At 35.6% G+C, this 26397-nt stretch overlaps 1 protein-coding gene across 1 annotated transcript in view; it reads left to right on the top strand.

The window, feature by feature from the left end:
* PTPRD (protein tyrosine phosphatase, receptor type D) overlaps positions 1-26397 on the top strand; it is a 350584-nt gene that overhangs the window by 280842 nt on the left and 43345 nt on the right. Inside the window, exons 26-27 of the mRNA XM_017808222.1 lie at positions 8040-8163; positions 20313-20488. Coding sequence (XP_017663711.1) covers positions 8040-8163; positions 20313-20488 — 300 coding nt within the window. The remainder of the gene's footprint in view (positions 1-8039; positions 8164-20312; positions 20489-26397) is intronic.

The following is a 26397-nucleotide window of genomic DNA, read 5'->3' as shown; positions in this document are numbered from 1 at the left end:
TAGAATTCCTTCACCGCTATGACCTGGTAAAGAGAGTATTCTCCAGTGTAAAACAACTAGCTATGTATTATTTTCTCAGGTCTGATGTCATCAACTGGATGAGTTTCTTTTTCTACAAGTCTTCAGAAACTATTTCATAGTGTCTCTTCAGGGCATCTCCAACCCCAGCTCTTACAGTGTATGATCAGAACAGTGGAGATTTCTTCCCTTATACTTCTCTCGCAACTTCACCTTGAGTACCAGTTTTTATGGGACAACAGGGGCCTGAAAGATTATGACTGATGCAAGATTTAAATAAATTTACAATTCACCTGTTGGATTAAGTGGCTCTGTTACTTCAAAATAAGTTTTTCATCATCCATCATTAATTTTTTGTTAGCTTGCAATCCCTAAGCCTAAACAAAATGTTGGTTCACTGTGTTAACATGACATATCATTTATGTCACACAGTCCTTTTGTGTTCTCTAATTTAAACACAAGGTTGACCCCAGCTGATGATTATGAAGCATTTGCTGACTTTGACAATTTCAGTGGGATTTTTATGTAATGTAAGGCTCCACACGGACTTGACAGCTGCTAAGCAAAAAGCTGTATTCTGACCTTTACATTGTATCTCCTTCTTAACTCAGGCTTCAGGATTTAAAAACAACAAGCGGTCATGGAGATAGACTGAAGAACAGTAATGTTCTGCCTACTCTATGCAATACACCAGGTGTATTTGTAAAATCATTTCCTTCTGTAAGACAGAAAAGGAAATCTAATCCTCCAAAGTAGATTTCTGAGACTTGTGTAAAATAGTTTCACATTTCTTACCTGAGATCTGTAGTTATAGCTTTACACCTTTAAGGAAGGAGATTCAGATTCATACTATTTTTGTGTGAAAACCAATTGATGCAACACAAAAAATACACTACCGACCTGCATGTGTTATTTCATGATTTACTATGAATGTATGTGCATATGCACTGGCAACAAATGCTACATTAAGTTTTATATGACAATGTTTTCTCTCATCAGGTTTCTTTTTGTAAATTAGAGACAGTCTTTTGCTTTAACACAGTATTGGAAAGCATGAAGATGCCTTTTGATGTTGTTTCATTGTAGCTTTTCAAAGTCATTTGGTAGGACTTGTACTGAGAAAACAGTTTACTGAATATGGTAGATTTCTCTTTTTGTATCTCAAGCTGCAACAACATAAACACTGGATGCTAGAACACAGTAAATCTTGTATAATAGAAGCAAATTTAAAACTTACTGTCAGTATAACACACTTTGAAAGTCCAGGAAGAACAGATAATCCACTGAATGAAATTCTACCAAAGAAACAACTGCACTTTTCTGCTATATCATTGTAGATAATAGTGACTCGTGCAAAAATTTTTCTCAGCAAAAATGTGTTTTCTGTTGTTTATCTTTACATTAGTTTCCCCTTTCTAATGTTACAAACATCATTTATTGGTATTCTGTAACTTTACTTTCATAGGATATGCTTCATTTATTGAGAAACAATTTGTATAGTCAGTGAACAATGAAAAGTTTTCATATTAATAGCACAGTGCTGTTGCATTCACCTAGGTTGTTTGGTGCTTAGTTCCACCTGTGGTACTATCTGGCCAGCAGGATAGTTATGATAGAGAATTTTAAAGATGTAGAGCAAGAATCTGAAGTGGTGCTAGTCAAGATTTAGAGTAGTGTTTTATCTCTTTCCTTAATGCTGTGAATGCTTCACTGGGATAACAGCATTTGTTTATGGTTATATAATTAAAATAATCCAGTAGAAGAAAGATGATTTATGTATTAGGATGTTGTGTTTTGGTCTGATACCTAATGCTATTTTGCCAAGGAATTCCACAGAGACAGTTTAATTAGGCAAATAACTATCTTGAAAAGGTTGTAGCAAAGTGGAAATTGCCCTCTTCTCCCAGGCAACTAGCAAAAGGACAAGAGGACATAGCCTCAAGCAGTGCCAGGGAAGGTTCAAGCTGGACATAAAAAAGAATTTTTTCACTGAAAGGGTAGTTAAGTGTTGGAACGGGCTGATCAGGGAGGTGGTAGAGACACCATTCCTGGAGGTCTTCAGGAAGCAACCGGGCATGGCACTCATCCTAGTTGATAAGGTAGTGGTCAGTCAAAGGTTGTACTCAATGATCTTGAAATCTTTTCCTGCCTTAATAATTCTGTGATTCTATTCTGTAATAAATATCAGTCTGATTTTGCCAAACTGAAGAAGTGATACATGTAGAAAGAGAAAAGTAGTCTACTGCTTATAAAAAGAAAAATTATTCAAGGTTAGACTATATAGATCATTATAGGTAAAACTGAATTTTGAGGGGGCTTTTTAGAAAGATGAATTTGCAGTATTTTTAGGGACTTACAGAGAAAAATGGAGGAATCAATGAAGAATTTCAATCCTTTACTCCTTCCTTTAACAAGAAAATGTTGACAGAGCTTTAAAAATATGTGGAAAATTTAAGGTGGAACCGGTGTCTCATATGAGACAATTGCAAAGTTTAGTATTTAAGAATTGCTGTATTTTGTACACTATAATAAAACAACAAGATGATTTAATCACAAGACATATTTAAAACTAAGGAAGTTATTTCATTACTAAGGTATTCTTCTGCTCCCCATACTTATTTCCTACCTGAAGGTGAGTGTAATTCTCTGGTTTCAGCACAAAATGATTTCCATCACAACTGGTTATGATATCAAGGTCAAAAGATTTTAATTGCAGGTGGAGAATAAACAGATTGGAGGCAAAGAAATACAAACCAATATGATTAATTTTGAAAAACTAGGTTTTCTAAAGCTTTTTGTAAAGGACACTCTCCTTCAAAGACATTTTCAAATAATGCTTATTTTCCTCCTTAAGTATACTTGAGTTATATGCTTATATAGATTGTTTGATTCCATTGGAATCAAGTTTTGCATTATTTCATTTGGTCATAGGAATATTCGCTTGATATTGTACAGGAAATACCTTTATTCTTGAGAGGAGTTTGCCAAATGCCTTAGTTGTATTTCTAGCTACTCTTGAACAGTTGGGTCACTTTCCCTTGAAAGTTAACAGGAAATGTCTTATCAGCATTTTTAACTGGTTTTGGAACCAGGATGCAAATTTATATTTGAGTTCCAAAGGAGTTTTAGCTGTGCAAAATATGTGGAGTTTTCCCCCATATTTTTGAAAATGATAGCCTTTACAGTGTGATGGGAAAGTCTCTGTCTTGATTAAAAACCATAATTCCAGTTGGCAAGTTGCCATGATCATGTATTAATTTAACATTCATGTTTTGATAATGCAGTATGTAAATCTCATTCTATTAGCAAGCTCCCTGCATAATATAATAGCACTCTATTATAAATTCATCAACTGTGGTATGAAATTCTCATCACAACTGCTGACATTGGTAAAAGAGGGTCAAATTGCTTATTTTTATGCATAGCTGAGTACTTTCTCCAGTTGTGCTGAGTCTATTTGCATTGACATCCTCTCAAATTTTTACTTTTCATTCTTCTTTCTCTACTTGGTTTCTCTGTGAGCCAATGGTCTTTGATGATTTAATTTAAGACGCAAACACAGCACCTACAGTGCTGGAAAATTTTTTACAGGACATGCTTCCTTCTTCTTCTGGGCTTGTGAACCCTGTGAAGTAACTCACAATCCCCATATTCCACAAAAACTGCTGGCTCCTAATTTGGTGGCATAGTGACCCTTAGTCTAGCGCTGTCCCTGGTGTAAGCAGGCAGACATGTGCCAGCTTACACCAGGAGTGGTAGCATTTTATCATACTAGTTCCTTCCTCAGTACTGAACCAAGATACACTCCTGGAAGATTCACAATTACAGCAGGGAACATTTTCCTCTTGTGTAATTGGTGTAAAGGAAAACTCCACAGTGAGCAGCTATAGAGTTTACCGGAGGGAGCTTGCTTGAAATTCTTCTGGAAACACATTTTGGTTAGCATGATTATTAGTCAATGAACTATTTTATGGATGGTGTATTGTACTAGTAAATATTGCTGAAGTCTTTTCCCACTAACAGATCAGACTTTTTCTCAGCAGGCAGCCATTTAGAACACAATAGCTGAAAGATTTGTCAAAGCTTGGGAGGGAAATAACAGTATTACAGATATCTTTATTTCTTTTGCACAAAGCACCATACTTCACAGTTATGCTACGAAGAAATCCAGTTCTTTGTTAATGACAGCTTTATTGAAGGCAAGCTTTCAGAATGAAAATACTAGAAATCCTATTAAAGTTCCATCCATTAAACCATTAAAGCACTCATTAAAACTGTTAGTACAGACTTGTTATTCATGAGTTATTGGTCTTTCACACTTCTGAAATGCGTCTGCCAATACTACTCAACTCTTTGTTCCAGTGTGGCTATTAAGTCTGAGGAAATACAGATTAACTTTCTTTTGACAAAATGGTGCTTTGTGGGAGGATAGTAAGGCCACAGAGTGCTTCAGATTGGTGAGAAAAACAGGCAATACTAAAGTTCAATCCATTTGCCTGCTTTTGATAATTTATGTTAACTATGTCTGCATGTAGACCTAAATACTAATCATTGAATTACACCATCTGGCCATACATCATACAAAGTGTAGGTTTGGGATTTTTCTTGATGTTGAACAGTAGTTTTAGATCGCTTAAACATTAAGGAGTGAAAAGTGGAAGAATAATACTGAGCAGTTGAAGCTAAGCTTTAAATGTAAAATATTCTTAATAATCTATAAATTCACATGAAAAATGGGTATAATGTAGAGCTGAAGCTGTTTCTCAAAATGAATAAGAATCTTAGACCATAATCAATGCAGTTGTCTAATTTTGTTTGTATATGCAAAACTGCACCTTAAACTTACTGCTTTCAAGGAGCTGTAATTACAAATAGATTTTGTTTTGTGTACTTTGTGTTTTATAAGATAAAGCCAGAGGACTGCAGTCCAGGCTCAAAACTAGCAGCATGGAGTGTATTCTGTTATTTTCTAATTTTCTCATCAAATGTAAAGAGAAGGTGCATGTGGCATCTTATATAGTGAAGTAATTTCCAGAATATTTTGGGAATGTAGGTGAAAACCTAAAAGATCAGACAGATAGTCTCTTTCAGTTATCTGTCAAGGACAATGCAGAGTAGTGTGCCTTATTCTGGGTCAGTGCACTGTCATTTAGATAGCACATTTGCCTATATGCCTCTCAAAAAATACTGACTAGGTAGTCACAGATATTATAGATATGCATTATTCCTGGTCAAATAGTCAATTTTATTTTAAAAGATATTTAGAGTATAATGCATTAATATATAGTTAGGATCTTGTTTTTATTTTGAAATGACTACATTTATGTTCTAAAATATTACTACAATTCTGAGCTGAATCCATACTAATTAGTTTCCAAAATTCTGAAAACTTGGCCTGCAAATATTCTGCACAAATTATCTTATTTACCTCCATTAACTCAAAAAGGAAAAGAGCGGAGATTTGTGCTGAGAGAAGTAATTGTGTAAATTATATTACCTTTCGAGTCGTATGATGTAGGTGAAATGCTAGTCAGCTGATGAAGACATGTATATTACATGTCTGGGGTATGCTATATATGTGTATGACATATACACATATTCCCAGCACTGATGGAAATGTAATTCAAATTCTTTCTCTATACCTTAGATGAGATAAATAGCACTTAGCAGTAAAGACAAAATACTCAGGTTCTTAAATTAAGCAGTGTTTGCCTGTTTCAAAATTCTACTAGCCATCCTTCTCAGAGGATGGGAAGACATTACTGTGATGAAAATAAATTGTAAGAAAATTAAATAAAAACTTTACAGACTAAAATTCTACCACTTACTTTACTGATAAATAAGAATTTCACCTTTTAGTCAGAAAAAGTAATATTTCTGTTGGAGAAGAGAGAAGCCCTACTGTTGGAAGCCCTACTGTTGGATCAGGTTGCTGTGTTTATACTTAAGTGCAGCACAGAAGTGGTCTGTCTTTGCAAGTGGCAGAATAATAATTGAGGGACAGTTTGTTGTTCCTTTATAGGTGAACAAATACAATAGGGCTAAAAAAAAAGTCATCCCCAGTTTTGTAAATCGTCTAACTAGTCTAAAGATACTAACTTAGTAATGTTAATACTATTGACATTTTAAGATATATTATGCATAGTCACACAAATTTCTAAGATAGGGAACACAACTTGATTTTTTTTTTTAAATTATTTTGGGGGCAAAAATTGTGTAGAAGTTTAAAAAATCAAATTCATTCAGAGCTACATTTAAGAATGCCTTTTTAACGGTTAGCAGCACACATAGTAGTACAAGTCAAATGAATCATATCCAAACCACATGTAGAATTTTCACGGCCTTCATCATGCTCCCAAGCAAATTTGTTCCTTGTTCCTCTAAAAAGTCCCATTTCATTTCCTTTTGAAGGAGGACCTTCCAAACACTCTGACTCAGATACTGTAGGTAAAGCACTATGCAAAGGGTAAGCCTGCACCATCACACTCCTCTGCTCTCCATAGCTAGGTTATACATGGAAACTCAACCAGGCCCTGTTCCAGAGGTCTGTAATGAAAATAAAACTCAGGAAAAGTAGTGCTAACTGTTATAAAAGTTAATTGGGTCTAGGTTATTAGGATAAGGTGCATGTTTTCCTAAGGTATTTGTTTTCCTAAACAGAATTCCTGGGATATTATAAGACCTCTCTCTGAGGCAGCCAGGCAATTTTTTTTTTTAATAATCTCAATAAAGAAGCAAAATCATTCTCTAAATGTTATGTAAATAATTTGTGTAAAATAAGTCAATGTGCATGAGAATGAAACAGTTTTCTGACTGGCCAAATAGTAATTATTAATCTAAGGGACAAGTCCTAGTAGATCACATTAATTAATTTCGCATGTGCTCATTGTCAAGTAATACCTACTCTAATAGATTACAGGTCATATTTCATTTCCATTAACATGAAATGGACTTGCAGCTGTTGTAACCCTGATAGGAGTCAGAAAAAACAATGGCTTGATGCTGTAGTGGCAATATGAATCTTCTGCCTTGTGCCGTATTGCTTGTCTACTCATAGAAAATGAACATTGTGTTGGTGAACTACCCCATCTATGTTTATTTGTGTCATCACAGATTTTATAATTTACAGCAGCCTCTCCTAGGGAGCTGCCTGTTTTTACCAGGATTAGACAATATTAAGGTTACAGAAGGGGAAAGTAAAACAACGGGTGATTATTCATGACTTCATAGTTAGAGACGACCTTTCATACAGCCTCTACCATAGCATGCATCAGCAGGTACCATCTGTTGTCTGTTTTGTATTTACTTAGCTGCATATATACCTCAACCATAGAGATAAAAGTAGTAGAGCCTGGAGAGTTTCCCTCATGGTAAAGGATGAAGGAGTGTGGGGCATGCTTCTGTAACTCCATCCTGGAATATGAAGGAAACAGCAAATAAACAGTGAATCTAGAAACATATAGTTGTGTTTATGAATAAGAGATCATTAAAATTTCAAATATGCCTGAATTGATTACTTATTTATGACTCAAGAAAATAAAAAACAAGCTTCATGTTGTTTGTGGATGATATGCAGTTGGTTTTCTGAGAAACACTGGTATCATGTGTTGGCCTGGCATCAAAATGAAAGAACAGAAACATTATTTTTCTTCTGAAAACTTGTTCAGGAATGTTTGGAGTTTATTTAGTAAACAGGACACTGAAATTTTTGAACATGTGCGCTTACTAATAAGGAGAGGCAAAAATATTTGTTCCCCTTCATCCCAGTATTTCTGAGATTTCTGACATTGCTTCATTCTCTGTTATGCTAGAACACCTCACTTATGAGAATGAGTGAAAAGATAAAAAGATGGATAGCTTGCTTTTCTGAAGAGTGTGTCCTGAAGTAATAATTTTCTTTCAGAAGCAAATTATTTCCAGAGTAAAGTATGGGAGTTTAGTTTGTAATCATTATATGTGGAACAATTATGTAGTCTTTAGCTGAAAGTTTCCTTTCCTTTTCTTCTCTTTCTCTTTTGAAGTCTATTGATCCCGGTCAGCAGTTCACATGGGAACACTCTAACCTGGAAGTAAACAAACCAAAGAATAGATATGCGAATGTAATTGCTTATGACCATTCTCGTGTTCTACTCTCAGCAATAGAAGGTAAGGAGGCCTTTAAAATTAAAGTAATTAACTCCTAAAATCTAGTATAATCTTACTAATCAACATGCTGACATAGTAATATAAAGAAGTGCTAATTAAAGTACTTCCAATAAATTCCTATAATGACAATCTTTTCTGATGTTTATTGTCAGTAATATATTATGAATTTACACTAAAATGTACAGAGTTTCATGTATAACACTGATTGCATCAGGTCCCTATGTATATGCCAATGTGTTGTCTAAAGTAAATTAATATTGCTGTTTACTTATACTAACACTACAAAGCAAATGTAGCAGTGAACATACATGAATTGAGGGTCTTGTTGATTGATGTATGATCAGCATATCTGCTCATTGAGTTTTAGTTGTCAAAACTCAACGTGGGAAAAAAATCAGTTCAACTTTATGTTCTCTGGGAGAATTTTAAGAACTCTGTTTAAACTTTTTTTTTTTTCTGTTTACAATCTGAATGTTAAACAAGAGTGTTTAAATGAATTCCCACATGCAGACATTGTTGGAACCTGAGTATTTCACTGACTAAATATTGGCAGTGAGGTATAGTGAGAGTTCTTCATTTTATCTTTCTTTGTCAAAAAGCTTTCTAAAAAAATTGGACAGTTTAAAGTTTTAACTTAAACAAACTGTTAGAGGTGGTCAGCCTTGATATTGTCCCTCTTTTCTCAAGAGGTAAAGCATCAGGAAACACTAATTTTCACTCAGAGGTTTTCTTTTTTTTTTTTTTGCCAATTCTGCCTTACCATTAATCTGCTTCCTGGGTTGAAGACAGATTTTTACTTTATTCTATGTTTTTGACAGTCAAATGTTAATGATGGCTGGAATATAATAAATTATATATTTAAGTGAAATGATTTAAATGAAAATAAAATTCGCGTTTAGTTAACTGGGACAGAACTTGCATGAGATACTTATGATGTAGGGAACTGTATTCAAGGTCATAATTATTTCATTCAAAACATGCTGTAAGTTAAACTGCAAGGTGTTTTAATTTACAGTTCTAAACAGCTTCTTATCTTTGGCTGCTTCTGACCTGAAGACGCTGGATTTATAGGTGTAATCCATTTTAATATTAGCTGCTTGGTGAAGAAAAAGGCAATCCCACTGATTGAAGTTTAGATCTTCCCTCATTTATTGCAGCTGCATACCATGGGCTTTGATAACACAGATAAGAGCTTCTCAAATGTATTAGCAAATTTAAATGATTGCCTTGAAGAATTTCCATATGATAATCTTCTTATGTTTGTTCCACCTCTGAGGCTCATATAGCAGTTCTGACAAGATTTTTCTGCAATGTCACTTAAATTTTTCATATTGCCTTGTAGAAGAATATAGCTGTATAGAAAGCTGCCACTACCTGGTAAAACTGCCTGTCTCAACACTGAAAAGAGGGTATTTTAATTAATAGTATATGTGATGTAATTTAGTAAATATATCCTCTTATATCTTACTGGTCCAGGCAGGAGGGCTAAGTACATGGTCCAGATAGACCAGGAACAGCACTTGGACAGCCTTTCTGAAATGTTATGTAAAGTTCTTTGGAACAAAGTGCTTAACTGAGAAATATGTCTAACTGACAGAAAGAAGACTCAAGTCTTTCACAGAATTTTGTTTGAAAAAAGAGTTGTGTAAAAAGGGGACAGAAGAGAAGGAAAAAAATGAAATGCAAAGAAATTTATTTGTTAATTTATCTATTAGACATCTGGGCTTAAAAAGTTCTACTCTTTTTCCCTTTATATAAATGACCCATGAAAAATTAACATATTCAGAAAGCGGGAAGAAAATTTAAGAGGTAAAACAGAAAATGTTAATCTAAGTAATTAAAATTATCAAATTCTACAGTACATTACACTATGTTTTTAAATAAGAGATAGTAAAAACATAGAAAAAAACACATTGCACCTGGGAAGGAGTATTTTATGGAGCAATGACAAAATATAGTTGAACTGTAATGTTTGAGTCCCTTTTTTAAGTAAGAAATATCATGATGAGGTTGAAGTTTCTATTCCTTTAATAGTCATTGACCCTAAACAAAGAAAAATGTTGTAGCCTTTTGAAATATCAGTGTTAGATATAAAATCACAAATGAGATTTTGGCCGATTTGGTGATTTGCATGGTTTTAAGTATTTTCTCAGTCTTTAGGCTGTGGTGAAAAAAGCAACATAGCTAAAGTATTAACTGCCTTTTTATGTAATGATAATTGGATTGGTCTTGAAAACAAAAATGATTTACTATATAATTATCCTCTTAAAATTTTTTTACCCCTGGGACTTTACATGATTGTGTAGCTGAAATTTTGTATGTGTACCTTCATAATTTTAATACATTGGTCTTAGCATTTAGTAATAAGTAATTCTCTTTCAATCTTTAAGTAAATATTCCAAATAATGAAAATATACAGTCTGCCCAGCACCTTATTTAGTTGACAGTTGTGTTTGTTTTCATGCTACCAGGGAAATCAATTATTTTAAAAATATATATTGTCCTTTACCTATGTTACTATACAACTTAATAAGGACCTAAATTGGGACTACATTATATTTTGTTACAATTATAGGAGAATATTTAGTTAGATTTTACATATAGGCCTCATCTGCATTTCTTTGGTGGCCAAAAGAAGACTCGTATTAGTGAGGTTTGCATAATAACTGTGCTCTTTCTAAGATGAAGAGCTCCATTCTACATTTAGACACTTGGTCCCTGTTTAAGAGCAAATATATGTGAACAAGAAACTAAGCATCTGCCAAACTGTAATCTTACACGATGGTCATTTTGCTCTTGATGGCGGTGCACAAACACGGAATGTTGTGGTTGTTACTTTAGAATGGGACACGAGGCCAGTTTTATACAGTTGCCCAACTCTGTAGCCAATAAAAGTGATTCCTAGAAAGTCTTAAGAAGCAATTAGCAGAGACTTAAAATTACTTTCCAGCTATTGATAATAAGTTGTTAAAAATTGCATTAGCTCTGAAATACAAGGCTTAGTAACACTTTCAAAGGGTTGATTTTGGTATCTTTCATAACTCCTGTTACACATGTTCAAACCTGGTTTTGAATCCCCACTTAAGTTCTTGACCTCTCTAATTACATATGGCATGAAGTTCCACACATCATTGCTCACTTGCAGGAATACTTTTCTCACAACTGTTTAAATTTTGTTACATAGAGATGTCCCTTAGGAGGGAAAACTCAGGTTTGATGTGGTAAATTGATTTTCCTCCTGAAAGAAAATTGTACTTCGCAAAATTTTGATCCCATATTCTTGAAATCTAATTGCTCATATTGTGCTGTCTTTGGATGTGTCTGAGGTGGATATTTAGAATTTTAAAGTGTAATGACAGAATATTATAATGTAGTAAAGTTTATTATATGCATCTAGGTGGATGTAAGGGAGAATTTACTGATTAAAAGAGATCAAGTTTACTAGGTTTGTGACCTTAAACCTCTAAGAAGTAAATGAAAATGGGGGGGGAAAAATGGTTAAACATTATGCATTTTAAAAAGTCTTTCCAATTCTTTTAGGAGATGTCCAAGACTAAAAATCTGCTACATGTGACGTCTTTGCATAATGCCAGTAATTAAAAAAAAAAACTAAAATATCTATCATATTTTAGCATTGTAATTTTTGTTTGATGGGAAATTTAGTGACTTTAAAATGCTGCTAACACTAGAAGTCTGACCATAATACAAATCGTCAAGAAAGAAAAAGCAAGGAGCTGCTAATACTCTTATTTGTCTGATGGCCAATTGCCAGTAAATCAGTTTTGAGTATGCAGGCCATCATCTTTGAGTTTAGAAATTGTTTTGGTCAATATAAATTCTTGAATAACTACTGAAGAGTCATGAACTATACAAATTATTTGTGTTCTCACATTGCCTTTGAGTTGCCTTCTGCTAACAATATATACACATAAAGTAATTGTATGTCCATTCACCCTACAAGTGAATGGACGCTCCAAGCCTGGAGTGCCTTAAAAACATGAAAAGTACTTCAGTGCTGAGTAACAGTGTACAGAAAGATCAGTGAAGTAGATTTCTTGGTGTATAAGATTTCACAGAGTAGACTTCATGGTGTCTGTCTTAACAACAAAAATGCTGCACTTCTTGATACCCTTGAAATCAGCTCAGACAATTTTTCTTGTATGCATGGCCATAGAATCATAGAATCAGCCAGGTTGGAAAAGACCTCTGAGATCATAAAGGCCAAGCCTTGATCCAACACCGCCATGGTTACAAGACCATGGCACTGAGTGCCACATCCAGTCTCATCTTCAAAACCTCCAGGAACAGAGAATCCACCATCTCCCTGGGCAGCCCATTCCAATGCCTGATTACCCTCTCTGTAAAGAAGTTCTTTATAGTATGCAACATAAACTTCCCATGGCAGAGCTTAAGACCATGCCCTCTTGTCTTACTGATAGATGCCTGAGAGAAGAGACCAACCCCCACCTGGCTACAACCTCCTTTCAGAGAGATGTGGAGAGTGATGAGGTCTCCCCCGAGCCTCCTCCTCTCCAGGCTAAACAACCTCAGCTCTCTCAGCCTCTCCTCATAGGACTTGTGTTTAAGTCCCTTCACCAGCCTTGTTGCTATTCTTTGGACATTGGGGAAAGCTTTGGGAAAACATTCAGTGGCTTTGTTCTTGAATGGGTAATAGAGATTTAGTACCTGTTTACTGTGCACGCTTATATTGTAACTAGGTTTTGAAGGAAATACCAAACCATTTTGATATCAAGAAATCATTCAATTTTGTTTTAGTAGAGGCATTCAACAGCCCTTTAAGTGCATCATTTAGAGAGAGTATAATTAAATATTTCCATTCAAAACAAAACTACTTTGATTATTAACTTCTTTGTTACTTGGTCTTAAGTAGTTGAAGAATCTCTAAATCCATATTCAGACAGCTGTAAATTAATCACAGTATGATGATGTCATGTTAGATTTTGATATCTGATTTGAAGTATTGTGCAACCTACTGCTCTCTGGATGTATAGTGTATAGTATCCTGGTGCAGTGCTGTTATCTGTGTCTCTGAGGAACTGCACAGAACAATGTGTTTATTTTCATTCTGTACTTCTTAATACTACACAACTTAAAAAAAACCCACCAAAACCAACCAACCAAAAAAAAAAAAAAGTCCAAGCTTTCTTTCCTTCTCCTAACAGAGCTTCTCTTGTTTCCCTGGCTGTCTTTCTGCTACTCATCTTCCAAGTTTCTCATCTTGCCTGCAGATCTTCTACAGCTCTTAGTTCTTAGTTGTCATCCCTACACTTCCCTTCTTTTGATTTTTCTCAGCTTTTCCTTTCAAATACTCCTCTTCTGTCCTCTAAACAATCCCTTTCTTTTTCCTGCTTAATTCTGCTTCTTCTGACTACACCTCTTTGACATTGCCTTCTTTCTATAATTCTGTATGATTCAACATTGCTCTTACAAGACTGCACATCTTTCATCCTTTCCCTTTTCACCAGACTCTCCTAGTCCTAACAGTCCATTCACAATCCAGCAGTCTATAGGTTTTCTTTTTCTGATGTTTCTTTTTCCTTCTTACCCTACTTTGTTAGGATGATATATAGTGAATTTTCTTCAGTCTTCATAAAAAGCCTTAATTTTACAATTGTTCTTTACTTCAGAACCTGTACTGGTCTTGTGCTGCTTGATATTTCAGTGAGTTCTTATAGTACAGATTCAAGCTTACACCATTTCAATTTGATGATTTCCTTAACTATATAGATTTTATGTTACAACAACGCCCACATTAACAGTTGTTACTGGCACCTAGTAGCTGTCTTAGTTCATTGATCAAGTTGATCAAGGGATGCCAGTTGATGTAATTTTTTGTATTTCAGCATAGCTTTTAATACTTTCTCTCGTGATAAACACATCATGTGGTGGTGGGTGAGCAGCTGGCTCAGAGGTTGGGTGCAAATGAATGGGGTAACATCAAGCTGGTGACCTGTCACTAGTGGGATTTCATGGGGCTCCGTCCTCGGCCCAGTTCTCTTCAACATGTTCATTAACAACTTGGAGGCAGGACTCGAAGGGATACTAAGCAAGTTTGCAGATGATACAAAATTGAGAGGAACTGTTCACTCCCTCGAAGGCAAGGAGGCCTTGCAGAGAAACCTCAACAAATTAGAGGACTGGCCAATCACCAACTGTATGAAGCTTAACAAGGGAAAGAGGTGGATTCTATAGGTGGGATGGGGCAACCCCAGACATACATACATACATACTGGCGAGCAGCACTGCGGAAAGGGACCTGGGTGTCCTGGTCAATGACAAGTTGAATCTGAGTCAGCAGTGCCCTGGCAGCCAGGAGGGCCAACCGTGTCCTGGGGGACATCAGGCAAAGCATCGCCAGCCAGTCGAAGGTGTCACGACCAACCATCCAGGGGCATGTTTTTTACTGTAAATTCTCATCAGGTTGAATAAAGGCACTGGACCTCATGTTAAGGAACTCCTGTGCTTTTATTGTACATTTGCCATAACTCCAGCAACCAGTCCATTATTTAGACTCTAAAGGTGTTGGCTTACAAGCCTTTACATTCTTACAATACACTTCCACAAGAGTGGTGGCTAAGAAACCCTTAATTTTGTACAGTACACTTAAATAAGTTCTCAGCTCCTCAAATAAACATCTCAAAGGTGCTGGCTTAAAAGCCACAACAACATTACTCAAAGGGTGCTGATTAACAAGTCGCACAACAGACCTCTACACTCTCCCCACTCCCACAGTAAAGTTCAGTATGGAGTCTGGAATAGAATATGATAGCTATGCTTTGACCAGGCAAAGCACGGGAGAGAGAGAAAAAAGAATATCACCAATCCTTATATGCTGTGTTGGTCCTACAGCATGAATGTTCCAGAGCTGGGGTTGTGAGACAAAGAAGACAAAAGAGAAAGAGGAAAAAGAGAGGAGAGCAAAGGGGCCCAATCCTTTTATAGTTAACCTGTTGCACACTTCTTATGTCAACTAGGCATTTTGCACTTTGTTCACATGTGCACAGCTAGCCCCTCGAGCTTTGTCAGGCCACAGGGAAGTTTTAGGTCAAATATTAGAAAAAGATTCTTCATCCAAAGGGTGATTGACCACTGGAACAGGCTCCCCAGGGAAGTGGTCACAGCACCAGGTGTGTCTGAATTCAAGAAGCATTTGAACAGTGCTCTCAGGCACATGGTTTGACCCTTGAGGATGATCCTGTGCAGGGCCGGGAGTTGGACTTTATGGTGCTTATGAATCCCTTCCAATTCAGAGTATTCTGTGATTCTGTGACACAGAATTTTGCTCTGACATTGTTCAAAGCACCAATCAGTGATTTAAACCAATAGTACAATTTCATCAAGCATTTTGGGTTCATCATTGTATTTTTCCAACTTGTTTATGTTGGAAGATGCATGGCAGAATCTAATCCTATTACTTCACACTATTTATGACTAACAGCACATGTCCTAGGGAAGCGGCGCACACACAGAAGTTTATATAATTTGTTTTAAATAGAAACGTGGTTCAGTACTGAGTCTTTGTAAAGGCTTAAAATAATTTCATTATTTGATTTTACTTTGTGAATAAAACGTGAAGTCTAATTAAAGTTATTTAAGATTATAACTGTCTTCAGGAAATCAAGTGAATCATTCCTGAGGTCTACATTATTTGCCTTGTGGATACGAGCCTATGTTACAATAAGATGCACTGTCATCTCAGCTCATGAGTTCTCAGCATAAATGGGGAACAATACAATTCAAGGGTTTTTAATATTTTGCACTCTGTGGCATTGAATAAATAATTTTGTTTCATTGATCTTTCACTCTTACTCTGTAAAATCTGAACAGCTTTTTTCTCTTGAGATATTTGAAAATTGAGTGTCTTTTGTGCTCAACTGCTCATCTGATTCTTCCACCATTCTGCTTGATTCTAGTTTTGCTAAATAAGGAGATTTCAGACTCTGGTCATTCATCACCGTAGTTGAAAAGGCTACTAGAAAATAGTTATAGTAGAATTATGGTTCAGAAGCTTGGTCTTTAGCTGACTTCTTGTGCAGAACTGTGTCTCTGCTTTCAAGAAACTTGTAAAAGTCAGGATTATCCTAAATTTATACTTCAGGTATGCCATCTGAAATCTACAGTAAACCCCACTGATGCCAATTACTTAGGTAAGGTTCATATAAATATTACTGAAGGCAGAATTTGGTTGCTTTGTCCCCTTCTTGACCTATGTTTTTACAGAACAACTGACCTTTTTTAACTATGAAACCCGAATTTAAGTAATGATGGCAATTGCTGCTGTGCTTGTGGGTATGCTGCCTTCAAGCTATGGCAGCTAACAAAGGTTTGTAGGATTTCATTGTACTGCAGTCAAATTTGTTGTCATTTGATTGTTTTTGCACTGTTAAACTTGATAGAAAATTGTTCAGTTTTCTCAGCTCAGAATGAGGTTATGGCCAGAAAAATCACTGCAGAACGTGACATTTTAATATTTAAATTTATTTGCCTTTGATAATTTTTGATGCTTGGTCAGTGTAGATGCTTACAGATACTCAGGTTTTGTATTTGTTATTTTTAAACTGCACACAATTCATTAGTCCTCTTATGACAAGGCATCTTCCCTGGAGGGCTTTAAGTTTATGCATACTGGGGACATAGCTGATGAAGCAAAAAGTCATGTGGCAAAGTGCGAGATAGAAAGTGAGAGTGGGGAAATGGTATTACGGAATACAAAAGGATTTTGGAACAGGATGTGAAACTGAGGTCATGCATGATAACAGTGATGAAAAGAGACTGAGAAATGTGTATGATACTTGAAGGGACTATGAGAAAGGATGGAGAATAAAGAACATACCTAGTGGATACTGTGTGTGAGAGAGACAATGGAGCTGAGCATTGTGAATCCTATTGTTCTCTTGATCTCAGCAGAGATACAACCCTACTGAGTACTGTATTCTGCTAGAGATAAACCCTTGGTGAAAATCTTCTCTCAAAGCAAGTGTTGGAATAGCAACTAGGTTTTCTTTCCAAAACTGCATTAGTTAAGTCACTAACAGTTGCTCAGGGCCTGTGGTAAATGGACTTCCGTGTCCTAGCTATATCTTCTTCATGTGCCACGAAGCTGACTTGTCGTGTAAAATAACTTTTCTGGCTAAAGGACATACAGGATTTTTTTTGTCCTCTTTATAAAAGTCAAGTGGAAGAACAGAGTGAAAATTTCCACTTCAATGTAGATGGGAAGAAATCCTCTTTGTGATTATCTGTAGTTGTTAACCTTAATTCTTTCTCACTTGAATCTATAATCAAGAAAGGTATAATCTGGAAGCTTCTCCTCACTGTAGTTTAAAGAATTAGTATTTATTTAATTTAGAAGTCATTTATTGTAATATGATTTATCAATAAATTTAATACAATATAGTAAATAGAAAGAGTATTTAGAATTTTGGATATTCTGGATTTTTTTTACATCAGGTACCAGGAGTGGCTGCTAAGATTTGTAAGGATTATTCTTTACTGAACAGTTTGCAATACTTATCATGCTTAATTTTCACGCTGAGTTTGTGCAGTATCAGTTCCAGAGGACAGCTTTCCCAGAAGATCATTTAACCACTTTACAAAGTGTTGTTTTTCATTTTTTCCTCAGGCTTTTATTTATAACATGTGCTTCAAAGTATGATATCAGGCATCATAATATAATTCTAATTTATGCAGAAAACATTTCTTACCAGCTTTCTCAGTTCTTTTGGTAATAACACCCTGTTGGTGTAGATTTCTCTTGTTGACTTCATTTTTTTTTCATCTGTTTTGTGAAAAAATATTATATTATCTTGATAAAGGAAGACAACACAGTATTGTGCCTAGCAGTTGTATTTTCTAAGTCATTAGTTCAAATATCTGCAGTAAGAAGTTTCATCTAAAACAACTTCAAGTCTACAAGACTGATGCTTTTGAGCTCCAATTTCTGCCTTTCATGGAGGGAAGGCATGATTTTCAGATATAGACTATGCAGGTTTAAAAGTTTTTTTCTGTTTTGTTTTATTTTTCTCTCAGAAGAGATTTTCAATCTGCTCAAATCAGAGTCAGCCAGTCTTCCTGCATCCATTCCTGCATCTTGCCTGAGGACTGCTATGTTCTGCCCCTCTTACACCCCTGAAGTTATGAAATCTTTCCATTGCTGAAGTACTTTGTCAGATTTCTCTTTTAATTGTGTACCAAAAATAAAATCAAATTAAATTATAAGCTTAAATATGATAAATAATAAATAAATGATAAATGAAACAAGAACATATATGAAACTTTTTTGGGCATGAAGGCAAAATTATGTGTTAGGCTACAGGTGGATTAAGCCATAATCTGAATAATTCCCAGATTATATTGGAATTTACTTAGTGTCACATTTAGTCAATGAGTTTGTTCATTGCTAAGTGAGTAGTGTAATCAAACACTAAGTTTACTCAAAATAAGTGCAGAAACTCTTTAAACTGAAGCGAAAAACAACAAAACTATCAAAGAGTTAAAGAGGTACCTCTACTTTCCATTCAAATTCAAATTATTTTCCAAAATGTGTTTACCATTGTCACTGCTTCTCAGGAAAGACAGGAGTATGCAGCTCCAATAATTCCTGGTTTAGGATCACTAACAGAAGATAATGCATCAGGATAGATTTGAAAATTCAGTTTCTGACAAAAAGCTTGGGAAACATTTATTTAAACATCTTTGATAATATATGATATTTCATAGCATACTCAACTTTATTGCTGTGTGGAGTGAAAACAGTTATAGCTTTAGAATAAGTCAGAAAGCTGATATCACTACCTTGACTCTCTTTTGAAAGCCTGCACCATATCCTGGGATTGTAGACTTGTGGATAGCAGATTGATGGTGTATACATAAATCATTGATTTCTACTCAAATAAGTAGATTCTGTCAATTATTTTAACAAACCTTCTTGTATTATTTTATTATGGTGCACAGATCTGTATTTCAGCTAACTCTTCTGGGGAGCACTTTTGAGTTCCAACACTGTCATAACACTGCTTTGCCATCCAACCTGCACTGAGATCTCAAATGAGTAACTTTTCTTCCTCAAGTCGTCGGTTAAAAAAAAACAGCAGTGACATAAAAACTGATGCCTTCCATGCTTTATCTGCCAACACGCACATAGTGTGAGTTAAAAGCTGGACACTGCACTTCTGAATTCAGCAGTGGACTAAGAATTTAAGTCCATATTTGTCCATTTCCGTTAGCATAGTTGCCTTATTAGTGCAGACTAGTGGTGTGATCTTCACTAGAGCCAATACACCTCCTTGACCTTGGCAGGCAGCACGTTCCAGCTCTCAGTACAGGCATGGTACTGCACACCCTGAGTTAAATAGATTGCAGATAGGAACTTGCCTGCTTCCCATGGGGTCTGGTAGACACAATCAAAGTCCCTCTGCAAGTCTTGTCCAGAATACCTGAGCCTTGAGCAATTGACGTAGATCCAGTGTGGACACAGGTCTTGGATTCCCCCTTCTTTTCATGCATTTAAATCTTACTCAGTTTTGAAGAGATCTTTATATCATGCATATACCGTATAGCAGATTTCACTCTTTCTTAAACATGAATTACATAATGTGTTTTGTTAAAATAAAGCTCATAATTATCTTCCCATTTAATGGGAAAAAAATGAATGTAGCAGTGATATTAATAGTCTGACAACATTAATTTTTTTCTGTATTTAGAAGAAATGCAATGAGCTGAACAGGAGGGTTTAAGGAGCCTGCTCAGGATGTCTGAGGGAGAGTCTTCCCTGTCTGTTCTAGGCAGTGACTGCCATACTGCTGGGTGTCTGCAGGCAGTTTCAGACCACCTTTTACATGCTGCTGTCTCAACCTCCAGGTCTCTCCACCTGGTACAGATTTTAGGGCTTCTTTTATATTTCTTGTCAGGCAGAGTCTTTTGTTTCAAAAGAATAGTTATACCCAGAGAGTCTATCATGCTTCTCAGCACCACAAATGGCATACACTCACTCACAAGTACCCATGTGCTACTTGGCATGCAGCAAGCTAAGATTCATTGGTCCAGCTGCGTCACAGGATTTTTTAGCCCTTGTACCATAGGGCATCACAGAAATGCTGCCTTGTATTTTCACTCTCCTCTCTTTCCAGGCATACCAGGCAGTGACTATATCAATGCCAACTACATAGATGGATACAGGAAGCAGAATGCTTATATAGCCACACAAGGGGCATTGCCAGAAACCTTTGGTGACTTCTGGAGAATGATGTGGGAACAACGAGGTGCAACTGTCGTCATGATGACAAAACTAGAGGAGAGGTCCAGGGTAAGGAAAGCATATGAAAGGATAATAATATTGTACCTGAGTTATCACTAACGTAAGATTTTTGTTCCTTTCATATATGTTTGCCTGCCTTCTTTATATGCATAAGAACCGATTTTTTTTTTCCAGTTACCCACAGTTAAAAGTGTCTATACTCTGAAAATCACTTATATAAGAAATCTTAGTTCCACTGTGAAACTGTGAGGTCATGCCTCTAATTTTTTATAGTCTGGAAAAATTGAAATTTCTTGATCTATAGTGACTTTGAATCCTTTTCTGTTTTAATCATACTGGAAATGTTAGGAAGTGACCAAAAGTGTTACTTCATTTATAGTAACAAGAATGATTGTATCATCCTGTTATGAAGGAGGTAATGTATATCAACAGCATTCAGTGTTCAGTTTTATATGGCATAATAATTTCAGCATTATCTAAGATTGGTGAGGATTTGGATTTGCTTAAGAAACATAAGAATTTATTTTAACGCATGCTGGTTGCTAGGAAAACTACAACAGCATATGCAGTAATAGAATACCAAATTATCTGTGGTATTTCAAATTCAATTTTGCAGATCAAAGTAAAATCAGGAAAGTAAAGCACTGAAACATAAGGATACTGTTCTAATAGAACCACATTCAAATATTATTAGAAGTGTTATAAAAAATATGTGCTATTGATAAAGGGAAATAAAAAATAGTTTTGGTTTTGTTTTTTGTTTGTTTGTTTGTTTTATGATAAGGAAAGTGATGGAAAGAGTAGTAACAGAGGACTATATGTTGCATGAAGATATACTAGTGGGTCCATATTTGGTGGCAATCATCAGTTCTGATAGTGGATGTTATTGGAGAGGAGGGGCTGTATAAAAAAAAAATAAGAGAAGCAGAAGAGAAAAGTGGTGAGAAAAAGAAAAGGGAAAAACCCTCCTTAGCAGCCAATCAGGAAATGAAACTGGTATTCAGCCCTCGGCACTCTTTCTAGTAGAGCAGGAGGTTCCCCCATCCTACTTTTTCCACAGTAACTGCATTTTCTATCAAGATGTACTCATGGGTTATTCCTACTCATGATGCTGTCACCGTTGTAGGACATTAAACAGGGAAAGTGCCACACAGCCGGTTCATTGCTGATCTTTCTGCAAACGTTAATGAGTCCTACAGTGTAAACCAGAAGCTTCAGCCAAATGTAGAAATCAGAAAGGGGGAGAAAGAAGGGGTGATTCTAACTTCAGTGGTAGTCAGTTCTCTTGGGAACCTGCCGTAACAGCAGTACCAGGGTTTACAAGTTCAGGAGATGCATAACAAACAAGAACGTCACAGGAAAAATGCAGCTATAGGCATTCTAAGGTACACTGTCCTAGAAGCTTGTGTGAAGGCGTAGGGAGCTGCAGGTGGAAAGCAGGCTGCTTTCTGGTAGAAGGTACAAAAAGCTAACGTATCTAAGGCACTGTGCAACATGTTAAAAAATTCCATAAATACAGATGATCCAGAACAGTTCAGAAAGAGAAAAAGAGATTAAGGAGGAGGAGAGGAGATTTATCATCCAGAAAGGTTTTAAATCACTAAGAAGTATCTTATGGAGGTAACTGGATAATAGTTGGTATTTCAGTAATTCATGGATGAGCTCTATTTCAAAATGAAAATGTTTTTGCATGTGTAAGCTTGGAACAAGGCAGAGTGCACCATAAAGCCTAATGCTGTATTGTATTGGCATTGATGTCTTTTGCATATGGATGGATACATTTAATTGCAATGATTACATAACTTGAACCTCTTGACAGCAGTCATTCTTTTCTGGAGGGTTATCAAAGCATATATATATTTATTCTTTTACCCTTTCCATCACTTCTAAAAATAGAGTGGGGTTTTTGCACTTCAAGCAATGTATAGCATTCTAATTATAGAATCACTTTCCACATATAACTTCAACCTACATTAACACTACTACCTGTACATACTTGATGGCAATTAGTACATAGCAGAGGGGAATTTTAACAGAATTTTTAATTTTATCTTGAGTATGCAGGTCTTGTCTAGTCTGGGAACTGTCTGTTGTTTGGAACTGAACAAATGAAATTTTGCCCATTTCTTCACTAGTTACGTCTTTAAAGTTGCTGCTAAATAACATCAGTGTGAAGAAAAAAATCTGATCCTAATAAGCAGCCCATTGCAGAAGGTATACTTAAGCACTTGTGAGTTTATCTTAATACTGCAGGCCACAGACAGCCACTGTCTAGAAAGATGTTTTAATGTAACTAAATGAAATTCTTGGCATTCTCTCCAATAATTGCCTAGCAGAGTTTTAAGCTAACTCTAGCCTTTGCTGACTGCACCCTAAAAAAACACTGATCAGAATAGTAATCACCTCCAGAACTGCTTAGCATTCAGAAGCAATACATTCCGTAAGTGGAGTAAGAAACCAGACAATCTAGTCAGTGGATTGCTTGTGTATTCAATGCTTATATTTGCGTATTTTTTGTGCATAATTTAGCTCATTTGGTGTTCATAGGTTGAGTTTGCTGCTACAGCTATTCAGTACATAAGTCAGCTCCAATCTCAGATTCTGCAGCTCTCTGAATACCAGTTACCTCTTCTCCTAATACAGTAACTACATATAATTAACAGTATTGATAGTGAAGAGGCAGTGGGAATCCATGTGTTGGAAAAGAATAGGATGAAAACATTTCTTTGTTATTTTTTCTTGTGCTATCATTTTTATGTAGCATATTGTTATAGCAGAAAACCAAGTGAGATTTCAAACATGAAATATAGACACTATTACATATTATTAGAGATTAAGATCTTTGCTAATTTTGTTTCTCTTTTTCCTTTGATTCCATTTTGATTTCTTTTGTGTCTTGGCAGCCTGATCATTATTCCTGCTGCAAGGCAAGATTGTTTCTCTCTGAGACTTTCAACTTTCCATCTCCATGTCGTCATTTCTGTTTAGTTAGCTTTTTTTCATTTGCAGCCTGGTATCAGCTTTTTTAACCTGGACTGCATAGATAACGATGAGGATTTTAATTGCATCTGCAGAAATGAATTTGGTTCATTAGCATGTCTTAAGTGTCTGAGTTACTTCAGCTTTGAGAATGTTCATATTTTACAGCTGAGTAGATCAAATGAAGATGTTACAGCGAATTCATTATTCATTTGTTTGCCTATAAGAAAGCTGCAGGAAAAGAGATCTTTCACTTATAACCTTTCACACTTAGTTGGTTTCATATTAAATGTCATCACCTGAATTTCACTTGACCTAAACCAGACTAGAGAGAGAAAGTCAGTCCCATAATTCATCTACCATGAATATAATTTTTATCATAAAGTACTATACATGCTGGCAGTATATGGAACAGGGTTGGTAGCATATTTGTCACATATATGAGTTTAATCTTAGTGAAATAAAAGAACAATATCGAAGGTTGCAAGATATTAAGAAAAGCAGTTGTGTGTTACACTAAGGAAATATGTAAAGCATGTAAAGCTTTAATGTGCTCTCTTCCCCACTTCTCTTTCTTTCCCTCTGCCCCCAGCAGTGCAGCTTAGATTTTTTTTAGATCCTCTTAAATGAATGTTTTAAGGACTTGTGTACTTTAGTGAATTATATGAGTGATCAGATGAAGAATCTCTCTTTATAGCAAAAGATAATATTGCCTCCAACAGGAAACATTTAGTCTTTTCTCATTTTTCAGGGTAGGATACTGTTGTAGATTGTCCACTTGAAAGTGAATTCAATCCTTGCCTTCTTTCCTTTATAATTCCGTATTTTGAATACACTTGCTATCTTGTCTAGGAACTGACAGAAAAAAATTAACTCTCTCTTTAACCTCATTATAATATTTTCTATATCAGCTCCTCTCAACTGGTCACTGATACCTGAGGAAGTCAGGAGAGTTGGCACTGTAATCAGAAAAAGCAGATGGACTTCATCTGCTGTTGCTGAATTGCTAAATAGGAACTTCTGTTGTTCCAAGTGTCAAGCAACAAGTCTGAGTCTCCCCAGTCAGAACACTCTAAGTATTTCAACTAACTTTTTAAAGATTTATAGACTATTCATGTGTAAGAAAAATGGAGATTGGGTGACAGTATGAATGTCAAGCAGATGCATGTCTTGAAAATGGAGTAAAATAAGGATTTGCTTTGTTTTAGTGGGTTTGGTTGGATTTTTTTAGGGGTGTATAATAAGTTAAATCAGGAAAGCTTTATTCGGATTCAACTAGTGCAAAACTCCAACAACTAGTACAAAACCCTCAACAAGTTGCATAAGTATGGTGGAAAGTGTATTGTACCTTGCTAATAGCTTTGAAACAAACTTCTGGCCACTAAAGATTTCTAAGTCTTGATACAGGCAAGGACAGCTTAAAGGCAGGTGTGGAAAGAAACCTGAATTCTTCTACTTCAAATGCACAACTGGCTAACATTTTTCATGAATCCGTTTGTTATTGGCAGATATCAACTGATATCTAATGTACCTGACTTAATAGCTAAGAAAAAGCAATAGTACAGACACAACAGTAAGTAATAAGCAAAGAAAACTAAGAATGTGGGTTTCTTGTCTCTGTGAAATGCATGTAGATCTTTCAGACACATACAGTCTATGCAGTAGACTTTTATGTGATTGTGATGAAAGTAATTTTGCATTTGTGCAGAGTTTTAGCAGCAAATTTCAGATCTTTCCTCCTAAGTATGTTTTGATGGGTAAAAGTGAAGCTATTACTTGTCAAAATACTGCGTTGAAAATAAGTGCCAATAAGACATCTTCACTGATGTGAGTAGAAAAGTCATCAATAGATGTACTTAACAATGCATTACAGAATATATCAACATGCTCCCACGTGCACCTGTATTCTACTGTATTTAGTCAAAGTGTAATTGATTTGTGCAGAAGAACGTTACTGGCATCTCATATTGGGCAGCACAGGTGTGTAAAAATCTGCTGGTTTTTAAAAAAAGTTGTGAAATATATATTTAAACATAGAAAACAGAAATTTTATCTATGCCTTGTAGCAACTGAAAAAAAATGCATTTCTTTATTTGGTAATTGGTAAGTTAACATATCAGCCAACACACATATTAGCAGATAGGACATTTTGCAGATGGCATTTTTTCATACTGAATTGTACTGTTTTATTAAAGAGAAACTAAATGTACACTTTTGTCATTGTTCATTCCCTAATTCTAGTGGCAAACCAATGACTTCTGTATCAATAATGTACTGTGAGAATTTTATTTCACTTTTTCAGTGCTCTCAGCATGTTAAAATATGAGTCAGACAAAGAATGAATGAGAGAACTGACAAAAAAAAAAAAAAAGGAAAACTCAAAGTCAAATACACCATGTGTTCACCAGATTTACAATAATAAAAATAACAATCTGTAGGTTTGTACTGTGGTTTTTTCACTGTAATAGAATGCCAGTGTGACAGTCCAAGAATTCTTACATCATTATACAAGGTTGAGTCCCCACTCGCTGTGTCAAAATTGCAAAACTCAACCATATGACTGTTTATTACGGAAGGATTCTCAGAGGCATAAGGGCAGGGACATAGTCAACTCTCACTGAAATGCAGTCAGTCATAGGTGCTTAATTCATGTAAGAATCTGATCCAATAAAGCTTAGAGTTTCTTTTTCTAGGCACATTTCAGTTGGAAGTACTGTGACAAGGTGCCTCAGTTAAAGCTCAGGCTATTATATCACCCAGCAAAATAGCTGTGGAAATGCCATACTGTAGGCAGGGTTAATTTTGTGTGAAAGAATTGCTGTAACACCACTGCATAGGCTGAAAGTCTAGTTATTTCAACTTATATACATTTGGAGTTGAGGACTTACAGAATGAATGCCCTATGTGAAAAGATATTTGTAAATTACAGAGAATCCAGAAGAGAACAATAATAACCAGAAATTGGAAAAATGATTTAT

This window comes from Lepidothrix coronata, unplaced genomic scaffold (assembly GCF_001604755.1).
Source record: "Lepidothrix coronata isolate B3197 unplaced genomic scaffold, Lepidothrix_coronata-1.0 Scaffold22, whole genome shotgun sequence".
Lineage (NCBI taxonomy): Eukaryota > Metazoa > Chordata > Aves > Passeriformes > Pipridae > Lepidothrix > Lepidothrix coronata.
Note: the sequence above shows the minus strand (reverse complement) of the source record. Positions and strands in the feature narration are given on the sequence as shown.